This window comes from Quercus lobata, chromosome 8 (genome assembly GCF_001633185.2).
Source record: "Quercus lobata isolate SW786 chromosome 8, ValleyOak3.0 Primary Assembly, whole genome shotgun sequence".
In the NCBI taxonomy this organism is placed as follows: Eukaryota; Viridiplantae; Streptophyta; class Magnoliopsida; order Fagales; family Fagaceae; genus Quercus; species Quercus lobata.
The window spans coordinates 58,701,918-58,719,707 of NC_044911.1; the positions used below are offsets into that span (position 1 = coordinate 58,701,918).

A 17,790-nucleotide genomic window follows, 5' to 3' on the forward strand; every position below is an offset into this window, starting at 1 on the left:
TATGCTTGAGTGAGATTAGAATCTCACGATAAAGACAACACAAAAGCTTATGCTTTCTTGGGTCCAAAATTGTTTTTTTCAATATCAATCAGATTTGCAATTTACCTTTATTCTTGCTCATTTTTTCAGTTTCCAAACAGAGCACTAGACCCAAGAATTTTTTTTTTCAAAAAAAAATCTCTGTTCAAATGCAATAAACAGGATTCAACACCAAAAGAAAAAAGAGCAGAAGAAAATGAAAAGTAAAAAAGGAACCCAAAAGTCAACTAAAGAAGAAGGAAGAATATGAAGCAGTGATTGAAACAAAAGTTAAAACTACACCCAATTATCAAAACTAATTATTTAAGAGAAAAACAACTATATATTAACGCAGAACAAAACCATTACAAGATTACCTCTTAATAAAACTTACCAAAAGAAATGCCTTTTTTCACTCAAATTGACATATGGACCAAAATAAGCTTTAAATATAAATCATATTATATATATAATAAAAGTTGGGCTTAGACGCCGTAATTGCGCCACGTGGTTTCACCAAATTGCAGAAATTTTAGTAAATTTTTAGATTTTAAGAATAGATATATACATATTTTTTGGATAAATATGATAAATCAAATAATGAAAGAAAGTAGTATTTAATTTACAACTACAACAGTTGTGTCTATCTAAAATTTTATCAACAAAGCCTAAAATCAATAGAATAGAATTATCTAAGGATAGAATTTAAATAAAAAAAAAGAGAGATAAAACTACCTAAAAAAAAAAGAGGTACGTCCACTTAGAAATTGAAAATTCCACTATTGGAAAAAGAGCTTCCATTGTATATTGAAAGCATATATACAAATCATATTATATATAATAAAAGCCTAAAATCAATAGAATAGAATTATCTAAGGATAGAATTTAAATAAAAAAGAGAGATAAAACTACCTAAAAAAAAAAGAGGTACGTCAACTTAGAAATTGAAAATTCCACTATTGGAAAAAGAGCTTCCATTGTATATTGAAAGCATATATACAAATTTGCATAAAAGAGGTCTAATACATCAACTTAGAAATTGAAACTCCCACAATTGGAAAAAAAGCTTCTGTTGTGAGCTTCTGTTGTATATTGAAATCATACATACAAATTTGCATATGTTTCTTAAAATTAAAAAAAAAGAAAAAAAGAAAAAAAAAAAAGATAGAACTTGCATTTTTTTTTTCCTACATTTTTTTTTTTTTTTGGTGGATAAATTTTCATCTTATGTCATCTTTTTCCTAATAATTAAGTTAAAAAAAAAAGTATTTGAGTTTCACCTAAATTACTTCTTTTTGTTCATATCATCTTCTTCACAACCAAAAATTCTCACTATATATACATACAGTTTTTTGGTGTTTCATTATTTCTACTACGTACTTTACAATTATTTGCTATATTCTTCCTTTCTTCTCTCTACCCTACCTACAACCTTGCAGGTAATTTTTTTTTTGTTCTTTCATCAAATTGAATAGATTTTGTGTATTTGTTGCCTTGATATTATATATTATATGATTTTTACCAACAAGTTTTATAGATAGGCTGAAATTCTATGTTTGATCACACCTTTTAGTGTTTTTTTTTAAAGTCAATATAGCAAGCAATGTATTTGTATTTTTAATTTCTTTTTACATGATTATTTGTTGTTGACATCAATATTTTATAATGGATTTAATTTGTTATGGTTTTGTTTGGTGCTTTGTTCTATGTAATCTATATTTTTTAATTAAAAGCAAAATTTGCTGTCAAACATGAAATTGGATACGAGAGAATCCATCTGTCCAAATTTCTATGTAAGTCTATCTTTACTTAACTCCGTTTTTTATTTTTTAAGTTCAAAATTTTGGATATTTTTTCAATTATTGAATTAATTATTTTTTCATGTGTAATATTAATATCTGTGTTTTTTTTAATGATAAAAGAATAATATATGTGTTCTTAAAGGCTAAAACACAATAAAATTACAAACATTCTTTAAGTTAGGGTGTTATATTTATTTATTAGTAAGTTAGAATGTTATATTAAGTTAGAGTATTATATTTTTATTTATTATTAATTTTGAATGTTATATGTGGATATATATGCTGGTTTAGAATTGATATAACTTATAACCATTTGAATGAAAATCAACACTAAAACAAATGATTTAAATATCAAAATAAGAAATAAAAATTAAATTTCTTTTAAGTGTACAATTACAATTTATTTTTTAATCTTAAATTTTGAATTAATTCTTTTTTCATTTTATTTGTTATTAAATTTAATTATATTATCAAAATATTTTTTATTAAGCCGTGCATCGCACGGGCATAATACTAGTATAAATATAATGGCGGGATGAGTAAGTAAATTGTGCTAAAGTTGTTTTCGTAATTGGTCCACATAATAAGCATTAATGTTGAGAAACAATTGCTTATATAAATTTGTCTTTTGTTTGTGAAGTATTTATATTTTCATATTGGTAAATTTTGATTTGGTAGATGATTACTAATTATCAAGACATTGGTTTTTATTTATTATATTTATAGCTATGGATTTGTCTAAATAATTTTGGACCCAAGAAAGCATAAGCTTTTGTGTTGACTTTAGTGTGAGATTCTAATCTCATTCAAGCATATGTAAGGTTTGCAAGTTATTGAAAATGGTAGTGCCCTTTAATCAATTGGAAGACAATAAATAAGGAGAGAGAAAAAAATACTAATATTAATTAGGTAGTAAGATGAAAAATATTAACATTTAATGATGTTTTTTCAATCATTAGATCTCTTAGAAATCTATGGCTTATAAAAAGTGTAACTCTTATGGAGTTACATTATGTATAACTTGAACCCGTCTTTTTGTGAAATACTATCTCATTTATTATTATTATTATGTTTAGTAGTGATCTTAAAAATGAGTTGGAAAACTATCACTTGACTTCCCTAATTTAGCTTAATATGTAATAGAGTTGTTTTTTAGAAAATTTTAGTAGAAAACAACTTCTAGAAAATAAATCATACCTTTAATAGGGGTTTTCTTTTAACTATAAATAGCTTTTCTTTAAATTATTTTTCTTATTCTATCAAATAAAAAAAAAAAAAAAAGATCTTTACAGAAAATTTCCTATCAAATATAAGCAGCCAACTGTTTCTATTATTACACATGTTTAACTTGCTCCTCAATAAAGGGAAATGTGATTAAACAAAGATTAAGTCACTGAAATCAATCCCATAAAAAAAAAAAGTAACTGAGATCAATCATTTCCTATGAAGTCGTAAGTGATAATTTATTAGTTTTTTTTTTTTTTTTTTTTTTTGAGGGGAATGATAATTTATTAGTTATGTAGTCTATTTGGATTTAATGCAAAACAAATAATCAAGCTTGTCTTTGCAAACTTTTACCTACTTCCACCACACGATCCAAATACATCCACAATGGCCCACCACTTTGGACGGTCGATATTAATAACTATTGGGACCCATGTAGGCCCATTAAGAGCCGACTCAACCTAACCTCAATGGTCCCACCAACACATTACAAAAATTCAAGGGATGTTTGGTAAATGTTTTCAAACAATAATTTTCAGTTTTTAAATAATATTATTCGTATTTTTACACATTTTTTACGCATATATATTTTCACACATGTTTTTAAATAACAATTTTTAATTTTTAAATACATGTACCAAACACCCCAAACTTACAAAAACCAAACGCACGTTTGATTTGGAATTTTCAAAGGTCGGTTCGAGGTTCTTGTCTAAATCCAAAAAAACTCGCCGACCAAATCGCGCGCGCGCACGAGGTTTATTGGATAAAATTTCAGTTGGGGTCCACCACGTGTCACTTGTTGGAGATCCAATTACGGACATCGCCGATTCAATCAAAACCTAAATTCAATCACAACCACACACGTGGCAGACATAGGACCAACTCTTTTAGCTGTAAAGTGACCGACACGTGGGCTTCGAGAAAACCCTTAATCATTGATCGTAAGTATGTTTTTTTAAACGCGTACCGGCTAGACCGGTTCCCTAGCCGTTAATCCTGGTGTATATAAAGAACTGTCCTAACTAAATTCTACTAATATAAGCTGATATTACTAGTACATAAACAAGAGAGAAAGAAGCAAAGAAACTAGTAATAAAACTCTCCAGCTCAAGAGAAAGAAGAAGAAGAGCTAAAAAGAAATTCAACAAAAATGCCAATTAGTAGAATTGCAATTGGTTCACCGGGAGAGGCAAGCCATCCCGATGCCATTAAAGCTGCATTTGCAGAGTTTTTCTCTATGGTTATTTTTGTTTTTGCTGGAGAAGGCTCTGGCATGGCTTTCAGTAAGATCTTCATTTCAAATATAAGTTTTTCATGCAATACCAAATCATGTTTAAATTTCTTTTTCTTTTTTGTATAGAGTTTTTTCATAAAAATTTAGAGTTTGTTTGGTTGTATTGTTAAACAACCGTACGTATTTTCATAACACTTTTTTAATTAAAATAACATTATTAAATAGACCCTAATTTTTAAACTACTGAAAAATAAGTAGTAGTAAACGGACACACAACTTATCTCATGGAATTGGTGTCGCGAATGGATTTTATGAGTGTTACTTTCTCATAATTGGCAAGGACTTATTGGTGGATATTTTTGCAGACAAGCTTACTGGTGATGGACCAACCACACCATCTGGCCTTGTAGCTGCTGCATTGGCTCATGCATTCGCACTTTTTGTGGCGGTTTCGGTTGGTGCAAACATTTCTGGAGGGCACGTAAATCCGGCTGTGACATTTGGTGCTTTTATTGGAGGCAACATTTCTTTGTTGAGGAGCATTTTGTATTGGATTGCACAGTTGCTCGGTTCAGTTGTGGCTTGCTTGCTTCTCAAGTTTGCCACTGGTGGACTGGTAAGAAACTTTGGAAATGAAATTTTATATCTTAGACGAACAATATGCAAGTATATTTCTATTGTAAGATTTGAAAACTTGACTAATTTAATGCAGTTTTCTCATTTATTTATGTGAATTTAATTTTGAGGTAGTTTGTAGAAATCAGTATTGTCTAAATTTTGAAGCAATAGTATTTAAGTTAACATTAAATTGAACGATTTGAAATTTTTTACCTAAAGACAATATATATATATATATATATTTTATTGATAAGGACAATATTTGTTACAATAAATCTAACGACACAACAAATTTAATAACATTTTTCATAATTGGTGAGATGATAAGTTGTGATTGGTATACAACATAAAAGAGGTTAGTGATAATCTCATGTGAAAGTAATGTATGTCGCCTCAACAAATTATCAAAAAGAATTCTAAAATTTATTGTGTCCATAAAGTGAGTCTATTTGACTCTTTTCCCTTGGTTCATAAGCCCCAATCATACACTTCAAATCAATGATTTATTCTATATTAGGTATACTTTCAAATCAAATATAATGTTTTTTATGCCTAACTTTTGACTTTGTACTTGACCCATTTTGCAGGAAACATCAGCATTCTCCCTATCATCTGGAGTGTCTGTATGGAATGCTGTAGTTTTTGAGATTGTGATGACCTTTGGCCTTGTCTACACAGTCTATGCCACAGCAGTGGATCCAAAGAAGGGGAACATAGGCATGGTTGCACCACTTGCAATTGGTCTCATTGTGGGGGCTAATATATTAGTTGGTGGTGCCTTTGATGGTGCATCCATGAACCCAGCAGTCTCCTTTGGTCCTGCTGTGGTTAGCTGGTCATGGACTAACCACTGGGTCTACTGGCTTGGCCCAATGGTTGGTGCTGCCATTGCAGCCATTGTATATGACACCATCTTTATTGGGCAGAGTACACATGAGCCACTTCCCACCAATGATTTTTAGAAATGTTGTATCTTCTTAAGATTTAAACCTCTCCTTCCATGTTATGGAGAGAAGAATAATGGGGAAAAAAAAGTGATTATTCTTGTAATGGGCTGGGGAGTGTACTTTGGATTTCATGTACTCTTGTTATAGGTTTTGGTGGTGTTGTTTCATCTATGTTTTAGGAATGAGTGAGCTTCTTGGATGTCTTTTTCTTTTTCGTTTTTGAGAATCTATATTCTTGGATGTCTTCTTTGTTTTGCTATCATTTAGTTGAGCAGCTTTTGCACATGATTATTCACCTTGGACAAAATTAGTCATATTTGGTACTGATCATATTTAGTTGAGACATGGGGAGCACTAAAATTTTTGGATTGCATGACTAATAGTCTAGTAGTGTAAATTGGGAAACCAAACCTTTGACCCTTTGAGGTTATAACCCAACAAGGTATTTGCATAATAATTAAACATTTAAATGAATTTCACTCTAAAGCGTGCAGTTTTTATGACCAAATGTTAGACAAGGGAAAGTAAGCAATCCAAAATAATAATAATAATAATAATAATAATAATAATAATAATAATAATAAAGGCAGTTATGTATTAATCCAAAACACAAATAAACCCCCCCCCCCCCCCACTTCTTCCAGGATTATTGGAGATCATAGGGATTCCAAGTTCTTCCATTTTCATTTAGGATAATGATTATTACACACTCATTTTTGAACATTATTAGTACACAATACTACTTCCACGTTTTAAATAAGCTTTACAATCTCAAGAAATATTAAAATAAGATGAGATGCAAAGCAGGAGTTCTAATAAAGAAACTACTAGAATGAAAAATGCATGGCAGCCAGCAGCCCAGCACATTCCTCTGTATGGCACACCAAGTAGAGAAATGAAAATATGTATTAATCATAAATCCTTAGAGTTAGAGTTTATTTTCTAAGGTTCAAGGACCCTTTCAATTTTTTTTTTTTTTTTTAAAGTGAAAAAAATATGTACCACAATCAAAGCTGCACTTATAAGTATATGTGAGATAAGATCTCCTCCCATTGAATCTCTAACTTTTATTTAGATGTAAGACACGTAACATTTATAAATTAAATAAATCTCACTTATCTCACATCCAGCTAAAAATGAGAAGGAATTAGAGAATTTAATTGAAAGGCTCCTTTCCCGTATGTCAATTTCATGTAAAAATAGTTACAGGATGAAAGTGCAACTTATTGTAGCAATCCTTAGCCTTAGGACACTCTTCAGTAACAGACAAGCTAGGGGCTGCACATTGTTGCAAAAAACTATAATTAGAGCAACATGTAAAATATAATGTCGACATATTGCTAAAAACGCCTTAACAACAAATTTGAAGACCTCTAAGTTTTTAAGGCTAAAACTGTATGCTCAATTGTCTGTTTGAGATGATTCTTTTTTTCAAAGTAAAATTTTGAGATATACAAAATGAATACAGAAGGTGATTCCTTGACTCTTTTTCAGATCTATGTTTCATCTTTTGGCCAGAACTTTGCTTTGTTTTGTGCTTGGCTGAAATAGTTTAAGAACAACTTGTTGGGGGTCTTTTCTTTGTGTTGCCATGTTTCAAGTCTAGATTGGCTTCGCTTTTGGACCCGGGTTCAAGATGGGGGTTGAGTTTGCTACTCTAGTTAACACATGTTGTGGCGAAGGCTAGCTGCGTTGTCTCAAGAACTGAACACAAATACTAGCCTAATATGACTAATGATTTTGGGTAATCTAATTTCTTAGGCAGCTTTCTTTGAGGATTTCTAGCGTAATGACTAATGAGACTGCTAAATTTAGGAGATTATGCCAGTGAGCATTTAATGAGAGTGAATAGGTGAAATGAGCCATGAAATGAAACATGGAGTGAAATAAAAGATATGCGGAGTTTTTCTTGACTTTTGGCTTACACTGAGACACTTTTGGGCTCACAAATGTATGTGCTCCAAGTCCACATGCTTCTTCTTCCTTTAGGCTCAAAGTGTGTACGAAAGTCATTCTGTCATACTTGGGCCATTTTGTTGATTGGGTTTATGTATGGACCTTTGCAAGAATTTATAGGCCTACGGCCATTATATATTTGTTCGTGTAAGTTGCAACACAAACAGTAGAGGTACTTTTATTTACAAGTTGCCGTTTTTTTTTTTTCAGCAAAAAAAAAAAAAAAAAAAAAAGTTACCAATTTTTTAATCAGCAGCTTTTGACATGTCAATTTTTTTTTTTTTTTTTAAATAAAATACACAACAGAAGCTACAGCTGATTGAAGCTGATTAAGCTACAGAAGCTACAGTGCTGTCAATATTATATTATTATATCAGTATATGTCTTTGTTACATTTATAACCCCATGTGGGCATGATTTACGCATAACTCATTAATATCTCCATCTTCTTCGACAAACTTGTAGTTGTGTGTATACTTCACGTGCGTTTGATTTAACTTTGGTTGATACAAATGAACCTTGACTAAACTCCGAAAGCAAATCCCATCTGCCGTTGCTATAATTAATGGCTCTTTCACAGCTAACTTAGTCAAATGTTCTGCCAATGAGAGTTCATCCTCTTCGTTTGTAAATCCCACCAATTTGACCACTTTGAGATGTTCAAGCTTTGAATGCCTAGCGACTTTCTTTGAGTATGTAGTAGTGATCGGCATGGAGTAACTCTTAGTGTCAACCTGCAGAAAAACATAACTGTTAGAATAATGGTTAATTGATTGCCAAAATAAGGCATTGGTTTTTTTTTACTTAGTCCATGAGCAATTTTAGTTTCTAAAATTTAAAGTGATAGCCTTTAATCTTTAATAAACTTAAAATAATCGTTTTTAATTCCTAAAAAGCTTAAAGTGATCCATGTATCTAATGAAATAATAACATGCTAGTTTTTAATTTGCTCATGTCATCTAACTAAGGGACTTAAAGCAATTATTTTAAATTTCAAGAATTAAAAAATAAAAATGCTTGTGGACTAAAGGAAACTCCCATTTATTTAACCTTAGATAATTAAATTAACCATTAACTAATAAATTAAGCCTTTTGGAATTAGTGGCAGTTTATCAATAACAATGGTTGAGTCTTCTAAAAAATAATAAATATAATAAATAAAGGAAAAAGAAGGGTTAAGCAGATCAGTGGAACAATGCAAATGATGTGAGTTCCATTTTTTTTCCTGTTGAAGAAACTTACAGTAACAAAAAGTTGTTCCAAGGCAGGACACAGTTTTAGGAATGAGATTAAGGCATCACTGTTATATCCTTCTGAGGAATTATCGATCCACCATAACTCTTTCAATCTGTAGAACTGGAAATTTCCATGTAAATAGGAAATGGATGGCCAAATCAACTTCTGCAAAATAAACAATATGAACTAATTTATGTAAGATAAGGGGACAACATGGGCTATCAGTGGCATGTGTTTCAAGCATCATAAAACTTTGAAATCAGTACTAGATAATGCAGAAATTAGCAGAACATACCTCAAAAGTCCATTTGCATAGTGTAAGAATTTCAGCATTCTTTATGGTTAATAGACTTGGGTCAAAATCATAACTGCCAAAGCTACTGTCGCCTGGCCCTTGTCTGAAATCCAGCATTGCATCTTTCAGATTAAAATGATTTTCAGCCAAGAGCCAAGGGAGCAGACCCCGATACCGGAAAGATCTAAGTTTCAAAGACCTTATGAAGAGAGATTTCAGTTGAGGACAATCAAAGATGGTTAAGCTTTTAAGCCTTGGACTGGAGTCAATTTCTAAAGTTTGTAATCCATTGCACTCAATGATCTTCAAGCTTTCAAGAAACTGAAAATTTGAAACTACAGAGGACACTGCCTCTTTGGATTGAAAGCCTACAGATTTTAGAAAAAGGGTTTTGACAAAGAAGGTAGATGAACTCGGCTGGTCAGTAAGGCTTTGGTGATTCAGTCCCAACTGCCAATCAAACTGCTTTTGAAACTCTTGCTTGCCAGTCGATAACTCCATGTGAAGTTTATTATTAGCCGCAATGGTAGCTAAGAGGATACTAGTACTACCTTTGCCAAAGTGGTATTGAAGCCTCCGGGGTTGCCTTAATGGATCAAGCTCATCAAAATGAGTTAAGAATTCAGAAATTGCAGCGACAGCAGCTTCTGTAGTTCCATGCTGCACTAAAACTGTGTTCCATAGGCTTGCCCATCTAGTCGAAAGGAAGCTTGTTTGTAGTGCAGATTCAGAAGGGAGAAAGGAAATGATCCGGCCGAGGATTTCATCTGGTAAACTGCTTAGCAAATCCACTGTATTTTCTTCCATGAATTCCTGTTGCAAAATGAGAGTGGTCTTAGTAGACTAACAGAACAATTATGCTGTATCAAAGAAAAAGAGTATAATAGTTCTTACTTTTTTGATAGCCTCTCTCAGTCTCAGGTGTTTGAAGACTCAGAACCAAGTTTGTATTGGGCTTTTAGTCCTGATACCTCTCATCCTCTAAGGCTTTTTATCCTAATTAAGCTCCACCCTTAAAGGGGACTGTAGCATTAGGACCAATTCTATGGTTTTCAGCCTTTTGACTTTCATACTATAATATATATATCATAGTAGCGTATAAATCTTTTTTCAATTAGTAATAGATATTGATGAGGCTTAGGGGAAAAGAAATACTAGCCTCAGTTGATCAAAGCTTAGACTAGCCTTTTATTTAATAACAAGGGACAGTGCCAACCAATGGGATGAGATAGCTTTGCTCCAGGTGTTGGATTCAAGATAATTAGAAAATAAATTAGGGTGTGAATAATGAAATGGTCGTCTTTGTAAGCAAAGGCATTTTACTTGTCAAATAGGCGGCATCCTAATATAAAATTTGTCACATGACATCTATTGCGGTCCCTAAGTCCATTTCAAGAGTTGCACTTGCACATTTTCTTCTTCTTAATTTTTTGGTTACTTCACAGTCTAGCTTGATATCAGGGACTTTAGGCAAAAATAACCAAAAAAAAACCAATATGTAATTATAGTCATTCAATTATGAAGAGTTTCCTCAAGAAATGGTCTTTTTTTTTTCTTTTTTTTTTTAAAGAAGGGAAATTTTATATTAAGAGTGGGTTTGGATAACAACGCAAACGCGTTGCTATCTGCGTCTACGTTTCCTTGGGTGGGTTAAGTGCACTGTTCACAAGACCCACAAGTATCTCTTTTGACAAATATAACTTCTAACTTTGATCCCACGACACTATTCACACATTTAAAAATTATTTTACTGCAATATTTTCAATTTTCAACAATAAGCGGTATCCAAACAAACCCTAAGAGTTCATTTGGGCAGCGATGAAAACTTTCAGCTTATTTGATTTTGTAGCATCTTTTTTATACTATTTATAAGTTTTATTGCACTTTTTGTAACTATTAAGTTAGTTTTTAACTTCTTTTTTTTCTATGCTTTTAACAAAAAATATTCAATTTCAGCTAAATGAGCTGTTCACAAGTCTAAAAAGCAAAATGTTAACATGAAAATGAGAAATGGAAGGTCTTTTTTGTTTTTGTTTTTCCTTCACAATTTGATAGAACATGACAAATGAGTTGGTTCAAGAAATTAAGAGAGATTTAAGAAACATGCATTTTAAGCCGGTTGAAAACTTGAAATAGTCAACGGATTATAACTTATTATCGTGAAATTGTAGGTGAATTTGTCGCTAAAACAGGTTTTGCTTTGTTTGATTAAAGTTCCATGGAAACGTTCGATTGATTGGTCAGTGAAACTTGTCAATGCTAACATAATTGTTTGACGTGAGAGGAGATCCTTATTTTAAGAGTATTGTGTAATTACACTTCTTCCATAAAGTTATTGTATCTTTAAAAAAGTGTAGCGAAGAATTTATGAACAAATTTATAGGATTATAGTAATAGACCATGTGCTTGTCTGCTTGTGGGGTTTGAATAAAATAACAAAATCTAATAATTTGATTTTAGTATCGGGCCTGTAGCTTTTGTTGAAATCATCTGGAGGAACGCCGTTTGTAATTTGGTGCTTTCTCCTTGGTTGTTTTGTGCCTTTAGTCATTTATCTTGAAAACAGTAAGCCGACATGAAAATTTTGAAAAAATATAACATGATAAGTCGGCCGGGTGGAATGTATATTTTGTGGGAAATCTATACACTTTGTGGAAAGTCTATACATTTTATGTGTAAGTTTGTATATTTTATGAGAAAGTCTATAAATTTTGCAGGAAAGTCTATACAATTTGTGAGAGTTGTACGTTTCATGTGAAAGTCTATGCATTTTGTGGGAAGTTCTGTATATTTTATGAAAAAGTCCGTATATTTTTTTGGGTAATTCTATGTATTTATAGGAAAGTCTCTAAATTCTATGAGGAAATTTATGCATTCTATAAGAAAGGCTGAGAGAGAGGTGAGAGTGATAGAGATTAGAGAGACTAAAGTAATAGAGTAATGGACAACGGAGAGCGAACTTACGTTGGCATGAGAGTTTCTAGAATAGAAAGTTGAATCATGCATTTTCAAAGAGAAATTTTGCAGGCATTCTTTTCTTGAAGCTGACCAAAACAAATAAAGAGAAGAGAGAAATTAGAAAGAAAATTTTTTTTGGAGCATATTATTTTAGATAAAGAGAAAGAAAAATAAATAGTGAGGCCCAAAAGTTTTCTTCCTGAGCCAACCAACAAGTTTTTTATTCAAAATAGAGAAAAAAATTAAAGGAGAAAATTGGGCTGGTTAATAGACAAAAATGGCATACAAATATATATACTTTTTTTGTGCTTTCTTGGTAATGTCCCCCCCCCCCCCCTTCCTTTCCTGGACTTTGCCTTTTTCTTTTCTTTTTTTTGTAAATTCCTGGGTTGTGGGTGTGATAGTTGTTTTGTTTTTTTTATGTTTTTGTTTTTTGTTTTTTTGACATGATTTTTATTTTTTAATACATTGGGTGATTGCTTTTTTTTTTTTTGGTTGTTGTCACTTTTTTGTTTTAATTGGCCATCATTTTTTAACAATGGTATATGAGTAAATTTATACAAACTTATTTTTTTTTATCATTCTACTTTTCCACTCATAACCAAACAAAAATGAGAGAAATTAAAATCTTTTCTATTCTCCCATGTTTCTATTCTCTCACAATTTGTTATCATCCTACTTTTCTGCCCCTCCAACAAAACGAATCCTTAAAAAAGACTAGAAGAGAGAATCAGAGGATAGAAAGATAATTCAATTGCATTGTAAGGTGTTCATTAACAAATTTTTTTTTTTCTTTTTATCTTTTTGCAATTTTATGTCATTTTTTAGTATTGACCAACTTCATAGAGGGAAAACAAATATTTAAATAAGTTGTGGGACTACTTTTATATATTTTCCTATCATTTATCTATTAACATTTCCCATTGGGATTGGTGTTTATAGATAAGACTAGAGAGAATAAAACAAGGTAGGGGAAAACGTAAGAAAGATAAGAAAGAGAAGAAAAAGCATTGCCCCCCTCTTTCTAGAATTTTTTTTCTAAATAACAATAAATATTAAAAAATTTAGTTAATTGTCACGTTTCAAAACAATTTCGAAAACTAGCATCTCGAGTGTCTAAAACTCGAGTTCCAAGATAAAAATCGAGTTTTAAGTCTCGATTTGTAAGTGGATTAAGTTAAAGTGCGAAAAAAATCAGGTTGAAAATCGAGTTTTAAAAACTCGATTTCCATTAATTGTGTAAAAACGCCGCTATAGGTCTGTAAAACGTCACTATAGGGCTTAAAAACGCCACTATAGGACCCCCTAAACCTGTACTTATAAAAAATTTTTGCAGAAAAACACCGCTATATGGCTTTAAAACGTCACTGTAAGGCTTAAAAACGCCACTATAGGTGAAATTTTTTTGCATGGAAATCGAGTTTTAAAGACTCGAGATCTATGTGGCATTTTCACACTCGCCACGCGAGTCTTTTGGACTCGAGTTATAATATGGATCTCGAGTTTCTAAAACTCGAGATGTTAGTTTTCTTAATTCTTTTAAAACGTTCCTAACTTACTATTTTGAATGGCTGATGGATGATGTTATGCACAATACCTCCTCTTTCTACGAGGGTGGTTTCTCAAAAAAAAAGAAAAAGCATTGCGAAGTGGGGTCGAGTAGAGAGAAAATGAATGAAGAGTGAAGACAAGTAAAAAGAAGTTAAAAAATTCATTATCTTGTCTAAATTTTCAGAAATATTTTAAATAATATAAGAGATACTTTATTTTTTAATGTTCTTAATAAATTACAAAAAATATCATCTTATTTTTAATTACTAGTTTTGAACCCGCACCTTACACAGGAGACATTTTAAAAACAAAGAAAGGTTAGGAGATTTACAATACTACATAAGTAAAATCATATACATAAAATTTAAACAAAATATTTAAGACGAACGTAATATTTTGAAAATTAACATACCTCTCAAAAAGAAATACAAAGATATTGTGAGAAAATTATGGAAATTTAATTTTTAAGTCTAATGGAAATGGAGATTTATACTGGACAAATGTGGAGACAATTAATATTTGCCCAATTCATTAAATTCGACTTTTGGAATTCTGCATTGAAATTAGTCTTATGTAGAAAATTGAAAAGTTTTTTTTGATTCCTACATTTCTCATGACTTTTTAGATCCATCCGTATCAATTCAAAGCATGTAAAGTTATTAATGTATATAAGTTCTTTTGAATTTTATTCCTATATTTCCCATGGCTTTTTAAATCCATCCGTATCAATTCAAAGCATGTAAAGTTATAAATGTATACAAATTCTTTGAATTTTATTAATACATTGAAATAAATGCATTTGTCATTACTTAATAGTTTGACATAAATGTTAAATTTAGATAAGGTGGAAGCCCAAATGAGAAGGATGTCAACAATGTGCAACTTGGCAAAAACTCATGCTTTCTCACGTGAGGTCTCTGCTTATATATATATATATATATATATATTGATTGATTGATATTGAATTGATGTGGAGACAAATAATATTTGCCCAATTCATTGAATTCGACTCTTGCAATTCTGCATTGAAGTTAGTCTTACATTGAAAATTGAAAAGTTTTTTTTGATTCCTACCTTACTCATGACTTTTTAGATCTATCTGTATCAATTCAAAGCATGTAAAGTTATAAATATATAAAAATTCTTTGAATTTTATTCCTACATTTTCCCATGACTTTTTAAATCCATCCATATCAATTCAAAGCATGTAAAGTTATAAATGTATACAAATTTTTTGAATTTTATTAATACATTGAAATAAATGCATTTGTCATTACTTAATAGTTTGACATAAATGCTAAATTTAGATGAGGTGGAAGCCTAAATGAAAAGGATATCATACAATGTGCCACTTGGTAGAATATCGTGCTTTCCCACATGAGATCTCTACTTATATATATATATATATATATATATATATATTGACTATTCGCTAATCCGTGCAATGCATGGGAAAATTCCAAAAATGAAATATTTATGAAATATTCTAAATATTCTTTTTTAATAAAAAAATTCAAAAGTGATAGAACTCCAACATTTGCTCTTACTTATTACACAGTCTAGAAATTATCCTACAGGATATATGTCCTGCCTATTTCACAAAAAAAAAAAAAAACATGAATTTGTTCTAACACATCCGAAATCTCATTCAAGCATAGTTCATGCAACCCAATTGATGCCAGCAACTTTGAGTTGGCAAGCTCCACAATCAAATCCTTGATCCATAATTCGTGACAAGAGTGTAACACTCAATAGAGCATGACAGCCATCCACAATGGGTTTCCTTGGCAAGAAATTAATTTAGTATGGACTATAAGAGGAGAATCATGACTATCTCTAAAAATAATTCCAAAACTTGCATAATAGGTGGCTTTGAAAAAGGGTAAGTGCTATGTCCAGTTTTAAGATGAGGAGAAACAAGATTTGCAATTGTTGGGCTCACTTAATATTTAAGCTTTTGTTTTTTAGCACTGTAAAGTTTAAAGATATTTTAGGCTAGTAAACAGTTAAAGTTACTTTGGTAATAAGTGGGGTAAGAATAAGTTGTCACTGGGGAAAAAAAAAAAAAAAGAGAAAGAAATGTTATGTCCATAATATTTTCACAACACTTTTACAATAAATCCTAAGTAGTAGGTTGTTATGAGTGGGCAAAAACATAATTTAAGTTATAGATTCAAATTAGAACCCATAAAAACATATCACATATGTTTTGTTATAAAAAGCGTTGAGAAAATATTGTGAACGTAGCATTTATAAAAAAAAAAATTAAAAAATAAAAGAAAAAAGGAGTATTTTTTTAGCAAACAAATATGAACCACATCAAGTAAAATGCCATTGTCCACTAGAACTAATGAAATGGTAAAATGAACAAATAAAATAATAAATGTGTTTTAGTGGGTTATTGATTTGTGGGAAGGAGTAGCCTAGTTGTGACATGAGGCTGAGGCCAAAATTTTGTCGGCTTCTTTTTCTTCCGTTTGCTTTTCTCATATTTATAGACATGGTAACTTAGTTGTTCATAACCTTATTAAACATGTCAGTCATGTCTTATGATGTGGATGGAGAATGTTCCAAGACACATAAACTCTATTCTCTTAACCGATTTTGGCTAGTTTTGCTAAGCTTTTTTAATACAACGTGCTGATTTGATTCTCAAAAAAAAAAAAAAAAAAAAAAAAAAAAAAACCCTTCAAGCCTCCAATGTAAGTTATTTATTATATTTTTTTTTAATGAGGAAGAGGCAAAACTAAAGTTTTTTTAGATGGTTGTTCAAATAACTTTGTATTCATCTTTTTTTTTTTTTTTTTGTCAATTAATTTAACTTTCTGTGTGGTTCATATGTAATCTTGTAAAAAGGTTTGAAAATTTACTGGAGCCTCGTCCACCACAATTCATAACTACAAATTTCTTCTTTTTCTTCTACTCTTTTTTTCTGTCTTAAAAGCTAGCTTCATTTAATTTCGGCCAAAATTCGCCAAAATAGGCCGGAATGGCCACAATTACTAACATATCAAACAAATATGAACGTTTAAAAAAAAAAAAAAAAAAAAAACCTACTAAATTTCTTCTTCTTTTAATTTTCCAAATAGTTTTAGGCATAAAACTTAATCAAGGTTTGAGCAACATAGCAGATCTATATTAATGGTCTATATTAGAGACATTGCTAATAAGCTCACAAAGAAAGATGACCAGACTTAACAATTGATTGATCTCAACCTTAAAAAAAAATCCTAACTTTGTTTTTGAAGAAGAAGAAGAAGAGTCTTTGAGATTTAAAAGAAGCAGAAGAGGAGGTATAGAGTGTGTTTTCAACAAAGGAGATAGACCCATATTGGATTTTCACTTATCTTTCTTTGCATCTTTTGGTTGGGTCTTGAGAGAATGATGAATTTAGTGTCGGTTTTGGCTGAGTTGAGGGAGGGGAAGTGATCGATTTTGTAGGTTGGGGATGGAAAAAAAAAAAAAAAAACAGGGCAACAGGGAGCTGAAAATAAACGTTAAAAATAATAATTAAATAAATAATTAAGGTGTAAATTTGTTAGACATGAAAAATTGATGTGCCAAATTCTCATGAAGTTAACAAAAAGTCCACGACTTCGGTTATATAGTATGTTATGATCTTAGTGTCCCAAATGGATTAAATATAAGCTTAACCATGTGTTTATAAGCTCTTAGGCATTTTTCTCTTGCAAGCCGGTTTTCAAATGTGAGTTCTTCTCATGGGTTCCTAACATAGTATTTATAGATAAGTTTAAAATTGTAGTAGATTTTTGTTTTCTTTACGAATATAAATCTAATATCTATGATATTAGACTTTTTAAGTTTTTGTGCTATTAACTACAATGTATGTGCCAAATGTTAAGGAGCTCATATATGGAATGAAATAAATGCATTTATTAATATTGTATTTATCCTTATTTGTGAGTATTAAATATTTATCCTTATGAA

General features: G+C 30.8%; 2 protein-coding genes across 2 annotated transcripts; one reads left to right on the plus strand and one right to left on the minus strand.

Annotated features, from left to right (window-relative positions):
• The first annotated feature begins 4,086 nt into the window (after positions 1 to 4,086).
• Positions 4,087 to 6,137, plus strand: LOC115954589 (aquaporin TIP1-3). The gene is made up of 3 exons (XM_031072496.1): positions 4,087 to 4,330; positions 4,647 to 4,897; positions 5,487 to 6,137. The coding sequence occupies exons 1-3, from the start codon at positions 4,198 to 4,200 to the stop codon at positions 5,859 to 5,861; spliced, it is 759 nt and encodes a 252-aa protein (XP_030928356.1). The 5' UTR covers positions 4,087 to 4,197; the 3' UTR covers positions 5,862 to 6,137.
• A 1,995-nt stretch (positions 6,138 to 8,132) lies between these two features.
• Positions 8,133 to 10,300, minus strand: LOC115958232 (F-box protein At2g39490). The gene is made up of 4 exons (XM_031076628.1): positions 10,228 to 10,300; positions 9,334 to 10,146; positions 9,045 to 9,203; positions 8,133 to 8,536 (listed from the first exon to the last, which is right to left on the minus strand). Exons 2-4 carry the CDS (start codon positions 10,138 to 10,140, stop codon positions 8,198 to 8,200), a joined length of 1,305 nt encoding a protein of 434 aa, XP_030932488.1. The 5' UTR covers positions 10,141 to 10,146; positions 10,228 to 10,300; the 3' UTR covers positions 8,133 to 8,197.
• Positions 10,301 to 17,790: the final 7,490 nt, after the last annotated feature.